The 18,931-nt window shown below is 45.0% G+C and overlaps 2 protein-coding genes across 4 annotated transcripts in view; both read right to left on the reverse strand.

Annotated features, from left to right (window-relative positions):
- Positions 1 to 18,931, reverse strand: part of LOC143808691 (cytochrome P450 2K1-like) — a 1,051,026-nt gene that overhangs the window by 699,692 nt on the left and 332,403 nt on the right. The window lies entirely within an intron of this gene.
- The window catches only part of LOC143808693 (cytochrome P450 2K1-like), a 486,681-nt gene that overhangs the window by 355,632 nt on the left and 112,118 nt on the right, over positions 1 to 18,931 (reverse strand). For all 3 annotated transcript variants that reach the window (XM_077291614.1, XM_077291613.1, XM_077291612.1), the window contains exon 3: positions 7,365 to 7,527. In XM_077291614.1, coding sequence (XP_077147729.1) covers positions 7,365 to 7,527 — 163 coding nt within the window. The remainder of the gene's footprint in view (positions 1 to 7,364; positions 7,528 to 18,931) is intronic.

Genomic DNA, 18,931 nt, shown 5'->3' on the forward strand with positions numbered 1-18,931 from the left:
CCTGCCTGTGTCTATTGCTTCTTCTACGCCTTCGGAAGTTCCGGAGTATTTGTCTGATTATCAGGATGTCTTTAGCGAGTCCAGGTCCAGTGCATTGCCTCCTCATAGGGAATGTGACTGTGCAATAGATTTGATTCCAGGCAGTAAATTTCCTAAGGGAAGACTGTTTAATCTGTCGATACCTGAACATACCGCTATGCGTTCATATATCAAGGAGTCTCTGGAGAAAGGACACATCCGTCCGTCTTCTTCCCCTCTTGGTGCGGGATTCTTTTTTGTGGCTAAAAAGGACGGATCTTTGAGGCCTTGTATTGACTATCGGCTTTTAAATAAGATCACTGTCAAATTTCAGTATCCTTTGCCGCTGTTGTCTGACTTGTTTGCCCGGATTAAAGGTGCCAAGTGGTTTACCAAGATAGACCTTCGTGGTGCGTACAACCTTGTGCGCATTAAGCAAGGGGATGAATGGAAAACCGCATTCAATACGCCCGAAGGTCATTTTGAGTACTTGGTGATGCCTTTTGGGCTCTCTAATGCCCCTTCAGTTTTTCAGTCCTTTATGCATGACATTTTCCGGAACTATCTGGATAAATTTTTGATCGTTTATCTGGATGATATTCTGTTTTTTTCTGATAATTGGGACTCGCATGTGGAGCAGGTCAGGATGGTCTTTAAAATTTTGCGTGAAAATTCTTTGTTTGTCAAGGGCTCAAAGTGTCTTTTTGGTGTACAGAAGGTTCCCTTTTTGGGGTTCATTTTTTCCCCTTCTGCTGTGGAGATGGACCCAGTCAAGGTCCGAGCTATTCTTGATTGGACTCAGCCCTCGTCAGTTAAGAGTCTTCAGAAGTTCTTGGGTTTCGCTAACTTCTACCGTCGTTTTATCGCTAACTTTTCTAGCATTGTGAAACCTTTGACGGATATGACCAAGAAGGGCTCCGATGTGGTTAATTGGGCTCCTGCTGCCGTGGAGGCTTTCCAGGAGTTGAAACGTCGGTTTACTTCGGCGCCTGTTTTGTGCCAGCCTGATGTCTCGCTTCCCTTTCAGGTTGAGGTGGATGCTTCAGAGATTGGAGCAGGGGCCGTTTTGTCGCAGAGAGGCCCTGGTTGCTCTGTTATGAGACCTTGCGCCTTTTTCTCTAGGACGTTTTCGCCTGCGGAGCGAAATTATGATGTGGGCAATCGGGAGTTGTTGGCCATGAAATGGGCATTTGAGGAGTGGCGTCATTGGCTCGAGGGTGCTAAGCATCGTGTGGTGGTCTTGACTGATCACAAAAATCTGATGTATCTCGAGTCTGCTAAACGCCTGAATCCTAGACAGGCCCGCTGGTCATTGTTTTTCTCCCGTTTTGACTTTGTTGTCTCGTATTTACTAGGTTCAAAAAATGTGAAGGCCGATGCTCTTTCCAGGAGCTTTGTGCCTGATGCTCCTGGAGTCGCTGAACCTGTTGGTATTCTTAAGGATGGTATTATCTTGTCAGCTATTTCTCCAGATCTGCGACGTGTGTTGCAGAGATTTCAGGCTGATAGGCCTGATTCTTGTCCACCTGACAGACTGTTTGTGCCTGATAAGTGGACCAGCAGAGTCATTTCCGAGGTTCATTCCTCGGTGTTGGCAGGTCACCCAGGAATTTTTGGCACCAGAGATCTGGTGGCCAGATCCTTTTGGTGGCCTTCCTTGTCTAGGGATGTGCGGTCATTTGTACAGTCCTGTGGGACTTGTGCTCGAGCTAAGCCTTGCTGTTCTCGTGCCAGCGGGTTGCTCTTGCCCTTGCCTGTCCCTAAGAGACCTTGGACACATATCTCCATGGATTTCATTTCTGATCTTCCGGTGTCTCAAGGCATGTCTGTTATCTGGGTGATATGTGATCGCTTCTCCAAGATGGTCCATTTGGTTCCTTTGCCTAAGCTGCCTTCCTCTTCCGATCTGGTTCCTGTGTTCTTCCAGAACGTGGTTCGTTTGCACGGCATCCCTGAGAATATTGTGTCAGACAGAGGATCCCAGTTCGTTTCCAGATTCTGGCGATCCTTTTGTAGTAGGATGGGCATTGACTTGTCGTTTTCGTCTGCTTTCCATCCTCAGACTAATGGACAGACGGAGCGAACTAATCAGACTTTGGAGGCTTATTTGAGGTGTTTTGTCTCTGCTGATCAGGACGATTGGGTGACCTTCTTGCCGTTGGCTGAGTTTGCCCTTAATAATCGGGCTAGTTCCGCCACCTTGGTTTCGCCATTTTTCTGCAACTCTGGTTTCCACCCTCGTTTTTCTTCGGGTCATGTGGAACCTTCTGACTGCCCTGGGGTGGATTCTGTGGTGGATAGGTTGCAGCGGATCTGGAATCTTGTGGTGGACAACTTGAAGTTGTCACAGGAGAGGGCTCAGCGCTTTGCCAACCGCCGCCGCGGTGTGGGTCCCCGACTACGTGTTGGGGATTTGGTGTGGCTTTCTTCCCGCTTTGTTCCTATGAAGGTTTCCTCTCCCAAATTTAAACCTCGTTTTATTGGTCCTTACAAGATATTGGAAATCCTTAATCCTGTATCCTTTCGCCTGGATCTTCCTGTGTCGTTTGCTATCCACAACGTGTTTCATAGGTCCTTGTTGCGGTGGTACGTTGTGCCTGTGGTTCCTTCTGCTGAGCCTCCTGCTCCGGTGTTGGTTGAGGGCGAGTTGGAGTACGTGGTGGAGAAGATCTTGGATTCTCGTCTCTCCAGGCGGAGGCTTCAGTACCTGGTCAAGTGGAAGGGCTATGGTCAGGAAGATAATTCCTGGGTGGTCGCCTCTGATGTTCATGCGGCCGATTTAGTTCGTGCCTTTCATGCCGCTCGTCCTGATCGCCCTGGTGGTCGTGGTGAGGGTTCGGTGACCCCTCACTAAGGGGGGGGTACTGTTGTGATTTTGCTTTTTGCTCCCTCTAGTGGTCATTAGTGATTTGACTCTGGAGCTTATGTCTTTTCCTATATCCTCACCTGGGCCGTTAGTTCAGGGGCGTTGCTATATAAGCTCCCTGGACCTTCAGTTCAATGCCTGGCATCGTTGAAATCAGAGCTAATCTGTTGTGCTCTTGTCCTATGATCCTGGTTCCTGTATTTCAAGCTAAGTCTGCTTCCTTGCTTTTTGCTTTTGTTTAGTTTGGTATTTTTGTCCAGCTTGTTCCAATCTGTATCCTGACCTTTGCTGGAAGCTCTAGGGGGCTGGTGTTCTCCCCCCGGACCGTTAGACGGTTCGGGGGTTCTTGGATCTCCAGCGTGGATTTTTATAGGGTTTTTGTTGACCAGATAAGTTATCTTGCTATATTCTGCTATTAGTAAGCTGGCCTCTCTTTGCTGAACCTTGTTCATTTCTGTGTTTGTCATTTCCTCTTACCTCACCGTTATTATTTGTGGGGGGCTTGTATCTTGCTTTTGGGTCCCTTCCCCTGGAGGCAAGAGAGGTCTTTGTTTTCTTCTCCTAGGGGTAGTTAGATTCTCCGGCTGGCGCGAGTCATCTAGCGATCACCGTAGGCATGATCCCCGGCTACTTCTAGTGTTGGCGTTAGGAGTAGCTATTTGGTCAACCCAGTTACCACAGCCCTATGAGCTGGATTTTTGAATCTCGCAGACTTACACGTTCCTCTGAGACCCTGTCCACTGGGGTCATAACAGGGTAGCTAGTTTCTCAGGCTGTGTCGAGACGTCTAGGCATTCTAGGCACGTTCACCGGCTACCTTTAGTGTTTGTTGGATAGGATTAGGATTGCGGTCAGTAAAGCTACCACCTCCCTAGAGCTTGTCCTATGTTTAGTTACTTAGCTGGTCAGATCTGCGATCCTCTGCCACTAAGGATCATAACAAACCTCATAAAGTGACAGTGGTCAGAATTGTAAAAATTGGCTCGGTCATTAAGTACCAAATTGGCTCTGTCACTAAGGGGTTAATGAAATGAAAGAACACACAGTTTTGCCATCTTTATTCTTCTGTCAATCCAAATAATGCCCTCGATCTCCTGTAAAACATGAAGAATAAAAAAACCAACAATATACTCATACCTGTCAACCATTCAGTCAGTCCCACATCGCAATCCATATCTGGGGTATATAAAGTTCACTGGGCATGGTGCTAATGCCACCGGCCCAGTTTTAAACTACTGGGGAATGAATGAAATGCTGGGAGCAGAGCTTCAGTGACTAGCGGTGACATCATTAAAGCTGCGCTCTCTCACAGCATGAACTCAGATGAACTCTTGAGCATGAGAAAATGACAGCTGATTTTCCCATGCTCAAGAGTTCATCTGAGTTCATGCCGTGAGGGAGCGCAGCCTCCATAACGTCACCGCTAGATACTGAAGCTCCGCTCCCAGCATTTAATTCATTCCCCAGTAGTTTACAACCAGGCTGGTTGCATTAGCACCGCTCCCGGTTGTATACTTTATATACCCCAGATATAGATTACGGCATGGCACTGACTGAACAGCAGACAAGTATGGGTATATTGTTTTTTTTTTGTTGTTTTTTTTTACCAGATGTCGAGAACATCGTTTGGAATGGCAGAAGAATAAAGATGACAAAGCTGTGTGGTCCTTCATTACATTAAAATACTTTATTCTGCATGTGTGTTTATTTAAACTTTACAAACTTTAGGATTAGTAATAGATATGTGTCTTATTGATATCTCTCCATTACTATAGGCTCAATGTCACCTTACAATACAAAGGTGACCATAACCCCTTATTACCCCATATGCCACCTTTACAGGGCCGTGAGGAGAGAGGGGCTAAGTGCCAGAATTGGTGTATCTTACAGACGCGCTTTTTCAGTGGTGGCTGGGGGCAGATGTTTTTAGCTGGGGGGGCAATAACCATGGTCTCTCTCAAGGCAATTAAAATCTGCCTTCAGTCGCTGGCTTGCTCTCTCTGGCGCAGAGAACTGTGTGGGAGCACACACCAGTTTTTTCCATGGTTACATTCTTTTATTAAATACATACAGGTCCCAAATTTTACACAAACATACTACTAACAGTATTAATCACTGACATATATAAATCTAACTGTTCTGCAATGGTTTGCTGTATGGAAACCATACCGACCAATGAATTATTGGCTATTCTGCTATCTATCTGTCTATGAAATATAATGATATGTATACGTATATACGTATATATATATATATATATATATATATATATATATATATATATATATATATATATATATATATATATATATATATATATAAATATACACCTATGTGTATATTTCTTCTATTGTAACCTGTCAGTGTGATTTTACTGAACACAGCACTGAATTGCCGGCCTTTCAAAGAACACCGGTGCGTTTTTCTCGCAACTCACACAGATGGTCCATGTGTTGTTCGTTTTTTTAATTGCACCCATAGACTTGTATTGCGAGTGTCGGCCAATATCCACTACAAATCTCAGCATGCTACGATTTCAATCGCAGTTATAATACGGCCGAGAAAAAAACAGATGATGGGAACTGCCCCACAGATTAACATTGGTCTGAGTGCTATGCAATGTTTTTATCGCATAGCTCTAGTCCGTATTCCGCTCTAGTGTGACTCCAGCCTTGTAGGTATATTTTTGGAGTAAAATGTAAATAATTTTATTCTATAAACTTCTGACAACATGTCTCCGAATTTCCAAGCAATATATTTTGTATTTTTTTTTCTGAAAAGGAGAAGTAGTAAAAAAAAAAAAAAAATGCTTCCAGACATCAAATAATGCAAAGAAAACAAGTTCAGAATCATTTAGAAACAACAATTCAAATGTTTTAACTCAGGAAGAATTCAGAAATCAATATTTTGTGGAATAACCATGATTGTTAATCACAGCTTTCATGCGTCTTGGCATTCTTTCCACCAGTCTTTCACACTGCTCATGGTGCAAAAATGTAAGCAGTTCTTCTTTGTTTGATGGCTTGTGACTATCCGTCATCCTTTTGATTACATTCGAGAGGGTTTCAATGGGGTTCAGGTCTGGAGATTGGGCTGCCCATGACAGGGTTTTGATGTGCTGGTCGCTAAAATTTTGTCAGAGCTGTATTTTGCGATGATTAACAAACCAGTGTGTTCTTAATATTAGACTGTTTTTTCAGAAAGTCCTATGTGAGTGACTTAAGGTGTGCAACATTTCTAAATTATATCTCTTGCTGAGCCAATCAGTGTTTTACCCAACAGTAAAATATGTTTCCCTCCTCTCTGCTCAGTAAATTTACATTTTTGGCAGGAGATGGGAAGTATGAGGAGATATGGAAATTAAGTCACTGTAATATTAACCAGTTGAACAAGAACTTAAAGTAAACAGAAGATCAAGAAATGAGAAAGGAATAAAACCAGAGAACAAACACACGCAAAATCATCAGGCCACAAATCATGTAGGTTCTTGTACCAACCCATCAGAAAAGATATTTGAGTAGGTGTGAGGTCTAGTTGAGTAGTTATGAATTGATTTGGTTGTCAAGAGGTTTGCCAGTCTATGTGAAGAGTCAGATGGCTGTCTAACTCAGAAGGGGATTGTAACATAATGCTCAGACTGATCGTCGGCCCTCCTAACCCGAGCATGACAGCATGTATTTCTATGAAGCTGTCATGCTTGGCCTGGAGAACCTGTCTGAGCATTCTCTTGCAATTCCCTTTAACATAACAGTATACAGCTGTCTGACTCTTCCCTAAACCTCATTATTTCCCAAGATTATTTATAATTTCCCACACTTGCATCTCTATTAATGGGACACATTTAAGCCTCACTCCAGTATGCTGTGGAATTAACACTTTCATGTATATTTGCGAATGTCTTGACCACTTTATGACCTTTTTTTTTCAAACTGTTCAGGAGTAAACTTTTTTTGTTCATCTAATCTTGGGAAAGGAGGGATAAGTGCCTCAATTCTTAAAAGCGCTTCACCAAAATTCTGACAGAAAAAGCCATGAAAATTCACAAGTGTTTTGCAATCACAAGCTTGCCCAAAAATGTTCTGACTTTTGCCGCTTTCATGACCATTTTGCCCATCTCTAATAAACTGTCTGGAGCTTACGTGGTATGGGGACATGAAGGCGATGGTGACCCCTGCTTGTCAAATTGATGATGAGGCCAAGTAGTGTGCCTCCAGAAGATTATAGAAAAATTTCCTTCACTGAGGCTCAACATATAAAGTAGGAGTAGATGTTACCATTTCAGAACCAAGACAGGCAGTTGCAGTATATTATTGTTATCGTAAGCAAATATTGGAGGATAAATCTGGTGCCCACATCAACTTGACTTTAGGGACAATTTTATTTGAAGATTTCCAGACCAAACAATCTATTCACAAAGGAAATTATCTTGCAAAGCAAAATCAATCCATCCCCCAATCAGTGGTAATTTTATGAACCTTACCGTGTCCTTTGTACATTTCGTCAAACATTGCTAGTTTCGGTCTTCCTGAAAATTCATCTGCATGATTGACAAGGGCGTCTTTTACAGCCTCGTACCCACATATGACAATAACTTTCTCAACTCCTAATTGTAAGGTGTACACCGCTCCATACTTCTTAGATAGCTGAAAAGTGAAATGAGCATTTTTTTTGTGAATTTAAAAATGATATTTCACCTGTTTATGTTGAATGTATTCTAATAGTAGAGCAAAATGTATTACATATGTTTTCTGAATTTATCTTAATGAACTTTAACCTCTTGCCATCTGGGCCAATTTTACTTTTTGTGCTTTTACTATTTTCTCCTCTTCTCTACGAGCCATAAATTGATACTGAAGATCAGTACGATTACATCAATCACCAAAATATCGGGGTTTTTTTTACATAGATTTCAGTGGTTTTGCTAGTATTATACTCTCTGCAGGTTACATTTTGGATTGCTCTAACCATGTAATTAACAGGATCATTAATTACCAAATTATGCTCACCCCTAGCATGTTTCTACTTTCCTAATACCTACATTAATTTCCCACTACCTTGACATTGCTGGTGGCGCACATTTTAATAGCAACTAAACAAGTTATAATGAGTCATTGATAGGTGATTTGTCATACTGATGAAGAGTGTTAGCAGGTGCGTAGGATGCAGTGACACACAGGAGACAGAGCAAGGGTTAACAGGTTATTTATACAAAAACAGTGATGGTACAAGCAAGGGTTAAAAGATATGAACTTGTGGATGGGGAAAAGTCAATTGTAGAAGATATATATAGCATTCACCAGCGCTGTCTACATTACGTAAGCAAAAAATAAATGTGTAGTAAAGTGGAAATAAGTTCAAAAAGCACTTACTCATTAGATCATCATTGATGATGAGGTAGATTTAATGATAAACCCTTATAGGTGCTGGTAGAATCTTTTTAAAGGATAAGTGAGAAAAAAAAAGCAGGTGTTTTTACGTTAATCAAATAAATATAGTAGAATGGTGAGATATAGAATTTCTACTCACTTAGGTACTGAATGGCAATATGCGGTTGGGGACCGTGATTCTTTTGTGTCCACAATTATTACTGGTGTCGTGATGGTTAAAAGTGTTTTTTCCAAGGCTGAACGGTTCCTCCTGCTTAGAAGGATATACACCCTTTTACAAGTGTGATTCTAAATGTCTGTGATCCAGTTCTCACAACGTTAAGTATACTTACTACTGATAATGTCAGGAGTGAAGCAGGGTTTCGTTGGTGGTGAGTATGGAAGTTGCCGTCAGGTGGTGTTTGAAGTAGGTTACTTTAAATAGAGACAGTTACCCGTGCATAAAAAATGAGTGGCAATCTTCCTCCAGTGAGACAGTTAATAGTACTGATATATCGCGGCTTAGGCATGCATATGTAATGGGGCTGTACTCACTGTCTCGCTGGCATAGAGAGGAGCAGTTCCGAGGAATCTGTGTTGCCGCTGTACAGCCACCGTAGCAGGACGGTGGGTTAGAACGATAGATGCGGCAAGAGCCACAAGACCGCAAAACCTCGCGTGCCCTGGCCGGAAGCAACACTGAGGTAGCGGTCGGAGAGGTGGGTGGAGCTACAGGTGACTTCACCAAGCTACGGGGCGAGAAAGAGCAGGTGTGCTAGAGCAGCTAACCAACCAATGCATTTCAAGGGCTCTAGCCCTCTTCGTCAGGGTTATTGCTGCTCCCAAGTTTGTCTGCTCTTATGTAGCAGCGTGCCCTCCCCTTCTGTGTGTAATTATTGGCGGCACTTGTTCAATTAAAGAATCGTACCTGCATAAAATAATTGGTTTGCACTAGGGTTGAGCGAAACAGATCAATCATTTTCATAAGTCGCCGACTTTTGGCAAAGTCGGCGTCTCATGAAACCCGACCCGATCCCTGTGTGGGGTCGGCCATGCGGTACGCGACTTTTGCGCCAAAGTCGCGTTTCAATGATGCTAAAAGCGCCATTTCTCAGCCAATGAAGGTGGACGCAGAGTGTGGGCAGCGTGATGACATAGATCTCAGTCCCCACCATCTTAGAGAAGGGTATTGCAGTGATTGGCTTGCTTTCTGCGGCGTCACAGGGGCTATAAAGGGGCGTTCCCGCTGACCGCCATCTTACTGCTGCTGATCTGAGCGTAGGGAGAGGTTGCTGCCGCTTCGTCAGAAGCAGGGATAGTGTTAGGCAGGGTACATTCACCCCCAAACCGCTTGTGCTGTAGTGATTTCCACTGTCCAACACCACCTTTTGTTTGCAGGGACAGTGGAAGCTACATTTTTTTTTCCTCAGCGCTGTAGCTCATTGGGCTGCCTTAGAAGGCTCCCTGATAGCTGCGTTGCTGTGTGTGTACGCCGCTGTGCAAACCAACTGCTTTTTTCAAAGCACAAATCCTGTTGTTTCTTTCTTTCTGCACAGCTATCTTGTTTGTTTGTCCACACTTTTGTGTGCAGCAGTCCTTTTTATAGCTGCCTGCCATACTTTTCTGAGATTACTGCAGGGAGATAAAGATTGGCAAGTCTGCCTCTCTGCCAGTGCTGTGTGTGGCATCTGTCTCTCATTGTGTGCCACAGAAAACCTAGTGTGTAATACTGGTCCATTTTTTTTTTTAATTCTCCCTGGAAAAAAAAATAGTGGGAGATAAAGATTGGCAAGTCTGCCTCTGTGCCAGTGCTGTGTGTGGCATCTGTCTCTCATTGTGTGCCACAGAAAACCTAGTGTGTAATACAGGTCCATTTTTTTTTAAATTCTCCCTGAAAAAAATAAATAAATAGTGGGAGATAAAGATTGGCAAGTCTGCCTCTGTGCCAGTGCTGTGTGTGGCATCTGTCTCATTGTGTGCCACAGAAAACCTAGTGTGTAATACTGGGCCATTTTATTTTTTTTTAAATTCTCCCTGAAAAAAATAAATAAATAGTGGGAGATAAAGATTGGCAAGTCTGCCTCTGTGCCAGTGCTGTGAGTGGCATCTGTCTCTCATTGTGTGCCACAGAAAACCTAGTGTGTAATACTGGTCTATTTTTTTTTTAATTCTCCCTGAAAAAAAAAATAGTGGGAGATAAAGATTGGCAAGTCTGCCTCTGTGCCAGTGCTGTGTGTGGCATCTGTCTCTCATTGTGTGCCACAGAAAACCTAGTGTGTAATACTGGGCCATTTTTTATTTTTTTTTATTCTCCCTGAAAAAAATAAATAAATAGTGGGAGATAAAGATTTGCAAGTCTGCCTCTGCGCCAGTGCTGTGTGTGGCATGTGTCTCAAATTATTGGGGCACAGAAAACTTAATGTGTCATATTGTTATATATTTTTTTTTTAATTCTCCCTGAAAACAAAAAATAGTGGAAGATTAAGATTGGCAAAAAAATAGTTAGTGGGAGATAAATATTGGCAAGTCTGCTTGAGTGCTGCTCCTGTGTGTGCCATCTGTCTCAAATTATTGGGGCACAGAAAACTTAGTGTCATATTGTTATATATTTTTTTTTTAATTCTCCCTGAAAACAAAAAATAGTGGAAGATTAAGATTGGCAAAAAAATAGTTAGTGGGAGATAAATATTGGCAAGTCTGCTTGAGTGCTGCTCCTTTGTGTGCCATCTGTCTCAAATTATTGGGGCACAGAAAACCTAGTGTGTAACATTGGGCCTGGTTTTCCTTTCAGTGTCAGGCACCTATAAAGGTATATATTAATCCTACAGAAGTTTGAGTTCACCTTATAAGTTGTTTTACAGTAACAAATACCGTTACTTTGGTTACGTTTTGCAAACAATGAGGAAGTCTGGTGGAAGAGGTCGTGGCTGTGGGCAGTCATTGTCAGCTGGTAATGATGGTAGTGGTGATGGAGCATCAGGTGGTCGTGGTAAAAGCAGTACAGAACCTAAGTCTTGAGTTGTTGAGCCAGGTTCGTTGTCTGGCTACACAAGGCCTCGAACGCTCCCTTTTCTGGGAGCAGGAAAACCGCTTTTAAAGCTGGAGCAGCAAGAACAAGTTTTGGCTTTCCTGGCTGACTCAGCCTCTAGCTCTTTTGCCTCCTCTTCTGAAAGTGCTAAATGTAAAAGCAGCGCGTCGTTAGTGGATGTTCACGGTCAGGGACAAGTCGCTCCCTTGTCTTCTTCACCCAGAACAAGAGAGAAGGATGCATCAGGAGACACAACGGGTTACTCCATCGAGCTCTTTACACATACCGTTTCTGGGTTAGACAGTGAAACAGTTAACAGGCCATGCCCATTAGAAGTTGAATTGGAGATGGAGTGCACTGATGCACAGCCACAGCCAGATTACTATGCTGTTCCTTTGACTCAGACCAGAACATTGCCCTCGCAGTGTACTGAGCCAGAATCAAACCCAGCTGAGACTATGGTGCCCTATGGCACGAATGCTATACCACCGGCTTACACGGTGACACAGACGAAGTTGCACACGAGATAGAAGAGGAGGTCATAGATGACCCAGTTGTTGACCCCGATTGGCAGCCATTGGGGGAACAGGGTGCAGGCGGCAGTAGTTCTGAAGTGGAGGAGGAGGAGGAGCCGCAGCAGGCATCAACATCACAACAGGTTCCATCTGCCGGGCCCGTATCTGGCCAAAAACACGTGGCAAAACCAAAACCAGTTGGAGGACAGCGTGGCCATCCGGTTAAAGAAGCTCAGTCTGCAATGCCTGAAAAGGTATCCGATAGTAGAAAGAGTGCAGTCTGGCATTTTTTTAAACAACATCCAAATGATCAGCGCAAAGTCATCTGTCAAAAATGTTCAACTACCTTAAGCAGAGGTCAGAATCTTAAAAGTCTAAATACAAGTTGCATGCATAGATATTTAACCACCATGCATTTGCAAGCCTGGACTAACTACCAAACGTGCCTAAAGGTTGCAGCACCCTCGGCCAATGAAGCTAGTCAGCAACACTACATCCCTTCCCTCACTGTAAGCCCACCATTTCCCGCAACACCTGCAGTATCTGTGCAGCTTTTGTCTCCAGGCCAAAGCAGTCAGGGAATCACCAGGTTCGTAGTAGGAAACACTGCATGTAGGGCAACGGCAAGAATACCATCTCCAACCCTTTCTCAGTCTGCCATGTCCACCGGCACCACCGCTAGTTCCACGATCTCCAGCTCTCCAGTCCAGCTCACCCTACATGAGACTCTTGTTAGGAAAAGGAATTACTCATCCTCGCATCCGCGTACACAGGGTTTGAATGCCCACATTGCTAGACTAATCTCATTAGAGATGATGCCCTACCGGTTAGTTGAAAGCGAAGCTTTCAAAGCGCTGATGGACTACGCTGTACCACTCTATGAGCTACCCAGTCGACACTTCTTTTCTAGAAAAGCCATCCCAGCCCTCCAACAGCATGTTAAAGACCGCATCGTCCATGCACTCAGGCAGTCTGTGACTACAAAGGTGCACCTGACAACAGATGCATGGACCAGTAGGCATGGCCAGGGACGTTACGTGTCCATCACGGCACACTGGGTGAATGTGGTGGATGCAGGGTCCACAGTGGACAGCAATATTGGGACAGTTCTGCCTAGCCCACGGTTCGCCCCCCATCCTCCTCTTCCTCGTCCTCCTGCAGAAGCGAGAGCTCATCCACAGACCGCAGTCGCACATCCACTCCATCCGCAGCTGCCACTGTTGCACACCAGGTGTGCCATTATGGGACAGCTATTGGCAAGCGTCAGCAGGCTGTATTGGCAATGAAGTGTTTGGGCGACAACAGACACACCGCGGAAGTTCTATCCGAGTTCTTGCAGAAAGAAACTCAGTCATTGCTGGGCACTGTACATCTTGAGACAGGCAAGGTAGTGAGTGATAACGGAAGGAATTTCATGGCTGCCATAGCCCTTTCCCAACTGAAACACATTCCATGCCTGGCTCACACCTTAAACCTGGTGGTGCAGTGCTTCCTGAAAAGTTATCTGGGGTTACCCGACCTGCTCCTCAAAGTGCGCAGACTTTGCTTGCATATCCGCCATTCGCCCGTACACTCCACCCGTATGCAGAACTATCAGCGGTCTTTGAACCTTCCCCAGCATCGCCTAATCATCGACGTTGCAACAAGGTGGAACTCCACAGTGCACATGCTTCAGAGACTGTGCGAACAGAGGCATGCTGTTATGTATTTGTGGGAGGATACACGGGCAGGCAGTTGGATGGCAGACATGGAGTTGTCAGGTGTGCAGTGGTCGAAGCTACAAGACCTGTGACAAGTCCTTCAGTGTTTTGAGGAATGCATATGGCTGGTTAGTGCAGACAACGCCATAATAAGCATGAGCATCCCCCTAATGCGTCTGCTGATGCAAAGTTTGACTCACATAAAGGAGCAGGCGTCTGCAGCCGAGGAAGAGGAAATCCTTGATGACAGTCAGCCATTGTCTGGTCAGGGCCGTGTAGAGGACGCGGTACCGGGCGAAGAGGATGAGGAGGACGAGGAGGATGATGGGGATAAGTACTTTTTTAATGAGGAAGCTTCTCCTGGGCCAACAGAAATTAGTGGCGTTGCAAGGCCGGGTTCTGGTTTTTTAAGGGAGACAAGTGACGTAGATTTGCCTGTAACTGCCCCTCAAACCAGCACAACCGCAGATTTGACAACTGGAACTTTGGCCCACATGGCGGATTATGCCTTACGTATCCTCAAAAGGGACCCACACATTATTAAAATGATGACCGATGACGATTACTGGTTGGCCTGCATCATTGACCCTCGCTATAAAGGCAAATTGCAAAATATTATGCCACATGAGAACCTCGAACAAATTTTAGCATCCAAACAAGCAACTCTTGTAGACCGTTTGATTCAGGCATTCCCAGCACACAGCGCCGGTGATGGTTCTCACATGAGCTGCAGGGGGCTACAGGGCAGAGGTGTTAGAGGTGCACAAATCAGAAGTGGCGTTGGACAGAGGGGTTTTCTGACCAGGTTGTGGAGTGATTTCACAATGACCGCAGACAGGACAGGTACTGCAGCATCTATTCAAAGTGACAGGAGACATTTGTCCAGTATGGTTACTAACTATTTTTCATCCCTTATCGATGTTCTCCCTCAACCGTCATTCCCATTTGATTACTGGGCATCCAAATTAGACACCTGGCCTGAATTGGCAGAATATGCATTGCAGGAGCTTGCTTGCCCAGCAGCTAGTGTGCTATCAGAAAGAGTATTCAGTGCTGCTGGTTCAATATTAACCGAAAAAAGGACTCGTCTGGCTAACCAAAATGTGGATGATATAACCTTCATTAAAATGAACCACTCCTGGATTTCAAATTATTTTGCCCCACCATTCCCGGCTGACACCTAGCTTTCCTATAAAAAGGTCTTGCTTGTGGACTGGTCTTACTGAGTGTTCCAATCTCTTAATTTGCAGCAGCTGTTTGTCCAGCATACGACATGTTTACACCTCCCTCAATGGGAAAACTCCCCCCACGGGGCCGTGGTCTCGCCACTTGGCGCAAGCACCCGTTAGAGTGCCGTTTGTCTGAAGAGGTGGGTGTGCCCGCTTTTGGTCGACGGCACTGCCACTGGGTCCCTCATAGTACAATGTAGTGTCTCTGGCGGTGGTGGTGCGCACCCAACGTCAGACACACCGTTGTAACATGAGGGGCCCTGGGACGGTACCGCCAGCCACAAGAGAGTCCACCCCCCCAGCTCAAACTGTGCTCTACCACGTGCAAAATTATCACTCACAGCTCCAACAATGTTTAGTCTATGCGCTGACATCATTCAATGCCTGGCACTGACAATACCAATTTGTTGACATCTATGATGCTAGTTAAAATAGTCTGGGTCAGTGTCCTATATTGACACCAGTAAATACTTACTGCCAAATTACTATGTCAGAAACTCAGCAGATGAGCCCACCCCTGTACCTAAGTATGCCACACTTTTGTTTTTTTGTTTTGTTGTTTTGCGAGACATTAACATCTATTTATTTTTTGGGAGTACTAACTGTGTCAGACACTCCTTGCAATCGTCCTCCGCTGACCACACCAATGCTGCCTGTGTACCCATGTAACCTATTTAAAACTGCATAGAGCCTATTTTTATTTATTTTAGGCCCAGTAAGCCTTTCTGTGGTCCCTCCTTGCAATCCTCCTCCGCTGACCACAACAATGCTGCCTGTGTACCCATGTAACCTATTTAAAACTGCATAGAGCCTATTTTTATTTATTTTAGGCCCAGTAAGTCTGTCTGCGGTCCCTCCTTGCAATCCTCCTCCGCTGACCACAACAATGCTGCCTGTGTACCCCTGCGAGATAACTCTAAGTGCCTTGAGCCTATTTTTATTTATTTTATGCCTAGTAAGCCTGTCTGCGGTCCCTCCTTGCAATCCTCCTCCACTGACCACAACAATGCTGCTTGTGTACCCATGTAACCTATTTAAAACTGCATAGAGCCTGTTTTTATTTATTTTAGGCCCAGTAAGCCTGTCTGCGGTCCCTCCTTGCAATCCTCCTCCGCCTACCACAACAATGCTGCCTGTGTACCCCTGCGAGATAACTCTAAGTGCCTTGAGCCTATTTTTATTTATTTTAGGCCTAATAAGCCTGTCTGCAGTCCCTCCTTGCAATCCTCCTCCACTGACCACAACAATGCTGCCATGTAACCTATTTAAAACTGCATAGAGCCTATTTTTATTTATTTTAGGCCCAGTAAGCCTGTCTGCGGTCCCTGTTGTGATTTTGCTTTTTGCTCCCTCTAGTGGTCATTAGTGATTTGACTCTGGAGCGTCTGTCTTTTCCTATATCCTCACCTGGGCCGTTAGTTCAGGGGCGTTGCTATATAAGCTCCCTGGACCTTCAGTTCAATGCCTGGCATCGTTGAAATCAGAGCTAATCTGTTGTGCTCTTGTCCTCTGATCCTGGTTCCTGTTTTTCAAGCTAAGTCTGCTTCTTTGCTTTTTGCTTTTGTTTTGTTTGGTATTTTTGTCCAGCTTGTTCCTATCTGTATCCTGACCTTTGCTGGAAGCTCTAGGGGGCTGATGTTCTCCCCCCGGACCGTTAGACGGTTCGGGGGTTCTTGAATCTCCAGCGTGGATTTTTATAGGGTTTTTGTTGACCAGATAAGTTATCTTGCTATATTCTGCTATGTCATGTTCTCAATGGCAAGAGAACATAGCATCAGCATATATAGGAACTAGCTCTTGGAAGATGGGAACTGAGCTGACCATGAACTAAACCTAACACACAACTAGCAGTGGCCGGGTAGCATGCCTACGTTGATTCTAGATGCCCAGCACCAGCCGGAGGACTAAATAATGCTAGCAGAGGGAAATATTAGTCCTAGCTCACCTCTAGAGAAATACCCCGAAAGGAGACAGAGGCCCCCCACATGTATTGGCGGTGAATCAAGATGAAATAACAAACGTAGTATGAAAATAGGTTTAGCAAATTTGAGGTCCACTTACTACATAGCAGAAGACAGAAAGGGCACTTTCATGGTCAGCTGAAAACCCTATCAAAACGCCATCCAGAAATTACTTTCCAGACACAATAATGACCGATGAAAAACGTTATGAATAGAAAAGGATGCAGGGAGGTCCAAACGGAAGGAAACAGGGTTAAGAATCTCCAATATCTTATACGGGCCGATGAACCGAGGCTTAAACTTAGGAGAAGAGACCCTCATAGGGACAAAACGAGAAGACAACCACACCAAATCCCCAACACAAAGCCGAGGACCAACACGACGGTGGCGGTTGGCAAAAAGCTGAGTCTTCTCCTGGGACAACCTCAAATTGTCCACCACCTGCCCCCAGATCTGATGCAATCTCTCCACCACAGCATCCACTCCAGGACAATCCGAAGATTCCACCTGACCAGAGGAAAATCGAGGATGAAACCCCGAATTACAGAAAAACGGGGACACCAAAGTGGCAGAGCTGGCCCGATTATTGAGAGCGAACTCTGCCAATGGCAAAAAAGCAACCCAATCATCCTGGTCAGCAGACACAAAACACCTCAGATATGTCTCCAGGGTCTGATTAGTCCGCTCGGTCTGGCCATTCGTCTGAGGATGGAAAGCGGACGAAAAAGACAAATCTATGCCCATCCTAGCACAGAATGCCCGCCAAAATCTAGACACGAATTGGGTCCCTCTGTCAGAAATGATATTCTCAGGAATACCATGCAAACGAACAACATTTTGAAAAAACAGAGGAACCAACTCGGAAGAAGAAGGCAACTTGGGCAGAGGAACCAAATGGACCATCTTAGAGAAACGGTCACACACCACCCAGATGACAGACATCTTCTGAGAAACAGGCAGATCTGAAATAAAATCCATCGAGATGTGCGTCCAAGGCCTCTTAGGAATAGGCAAGGGCAACAATAATCCACTAGCCCGAGAGCAACAAGGCTTGGCCCGAGCACAAACGTCACAAGACTGCACAAAGCCTCGCACATCTCGTGACAGGGAAGGCCACCAGAAGGACCTTGCCACCAAATCCCTGGTACCAAAAATGCCAGGATGACCTGCCAACGCAGAAGAATGAACCTCAGAGATGACTCTACTGGTCCAATCATCAGGCACAAACAGTTTATCAGGTGGGCAACGATCCGGTCTATCCGCCTGAAACTCCTGCAAGGCCCGCCGCAGGTCTGGAGAAACGGCTGACAATACCACTCCATCCCTAAGGATACCTGTGGGCTCAGAGTTACCAGGCGAGTCAGGCTCAAAACTCCTAGAAAGGGCATCCGCCTTAACATTCTTAGAACCCGGTAGGTATGACACCACAAAATTAAACCGAGAGAAAAATAATGACCAGCGCGCCTGTCTAGGATTCAGGCGCCTGGCGGTCTCAAGATAAATCAAGTTTTTGTGGTCAGTCAATACCACCACCTGATGTCTGGCCCCCTCAAGCCAATGGCGCCACTCCTCAAAAGCCCACTTCATGGCCAAAAGCTCCCGATTCCCAACATCATAATTCCGCTCAGCGGGCGAAAATTTACGGGAAAAGAAGGCACAAGGCCTCATCACGGAGCAGTCAGAACTTTTCTGCGACAACACTGCCCCAGCTCCGATCTCAGAAGCGTCGACCTCAACCTGAAAAGGTAGAGCAACATTAGGCTGACGCAACACAGGGGCAGAGGAAAAATGGCGCTTAAGCTCCCGAAAGGCCTCCACAGCGTCAGGGGACCAATCAGCAACATCAGCACCCTTCTTAGTCAAATCGGTCAATGGCTTAGCAATATCCGAAAAACCAGCAATAAATCGACGATAAAAGTTAGCAAAGCCCAAAAATTTCTGAAGACTCTTAAGAGAAGAGGGCTGCGTCCAATCACAAATAGCTTGAACCTTGACAGGATCCATTTCAATGAAAGAGGGAGAAAAAATATATCCCAAAAAGGAAATCCTCTGTACCCCAAAAACACACTTAGAACCCTTCACACACAAAGAATTAGACCGCAAAACCTGGAAAACCCTCCTGACTTGCTGGACATGAGAGTCCCAGTCATCCGAAAAAATCAGAATATCATCCAGATACACAATCATAAATTTATCCAAATAATCGCGAAAAATATCATGCATAAAGGACTGGAAAACTGACGGAGCA

The sequence above is a fragment of the Ranitomeya variabilis genome, chromosome 2 (genome assembly GCF_051348905.1).
Source record: "Ranitomeya variabilis isolate aRanVar5 chromosome 2, aRanVar5.hap1, whole genome shotgun sequence".
NCBI classification, from domain to species: Eukaryota; Metazoa; Chordata; class Amphibia; order Anura; family Dendrobatidae; genus Ranitomeya; species Ranitomeya variabilis.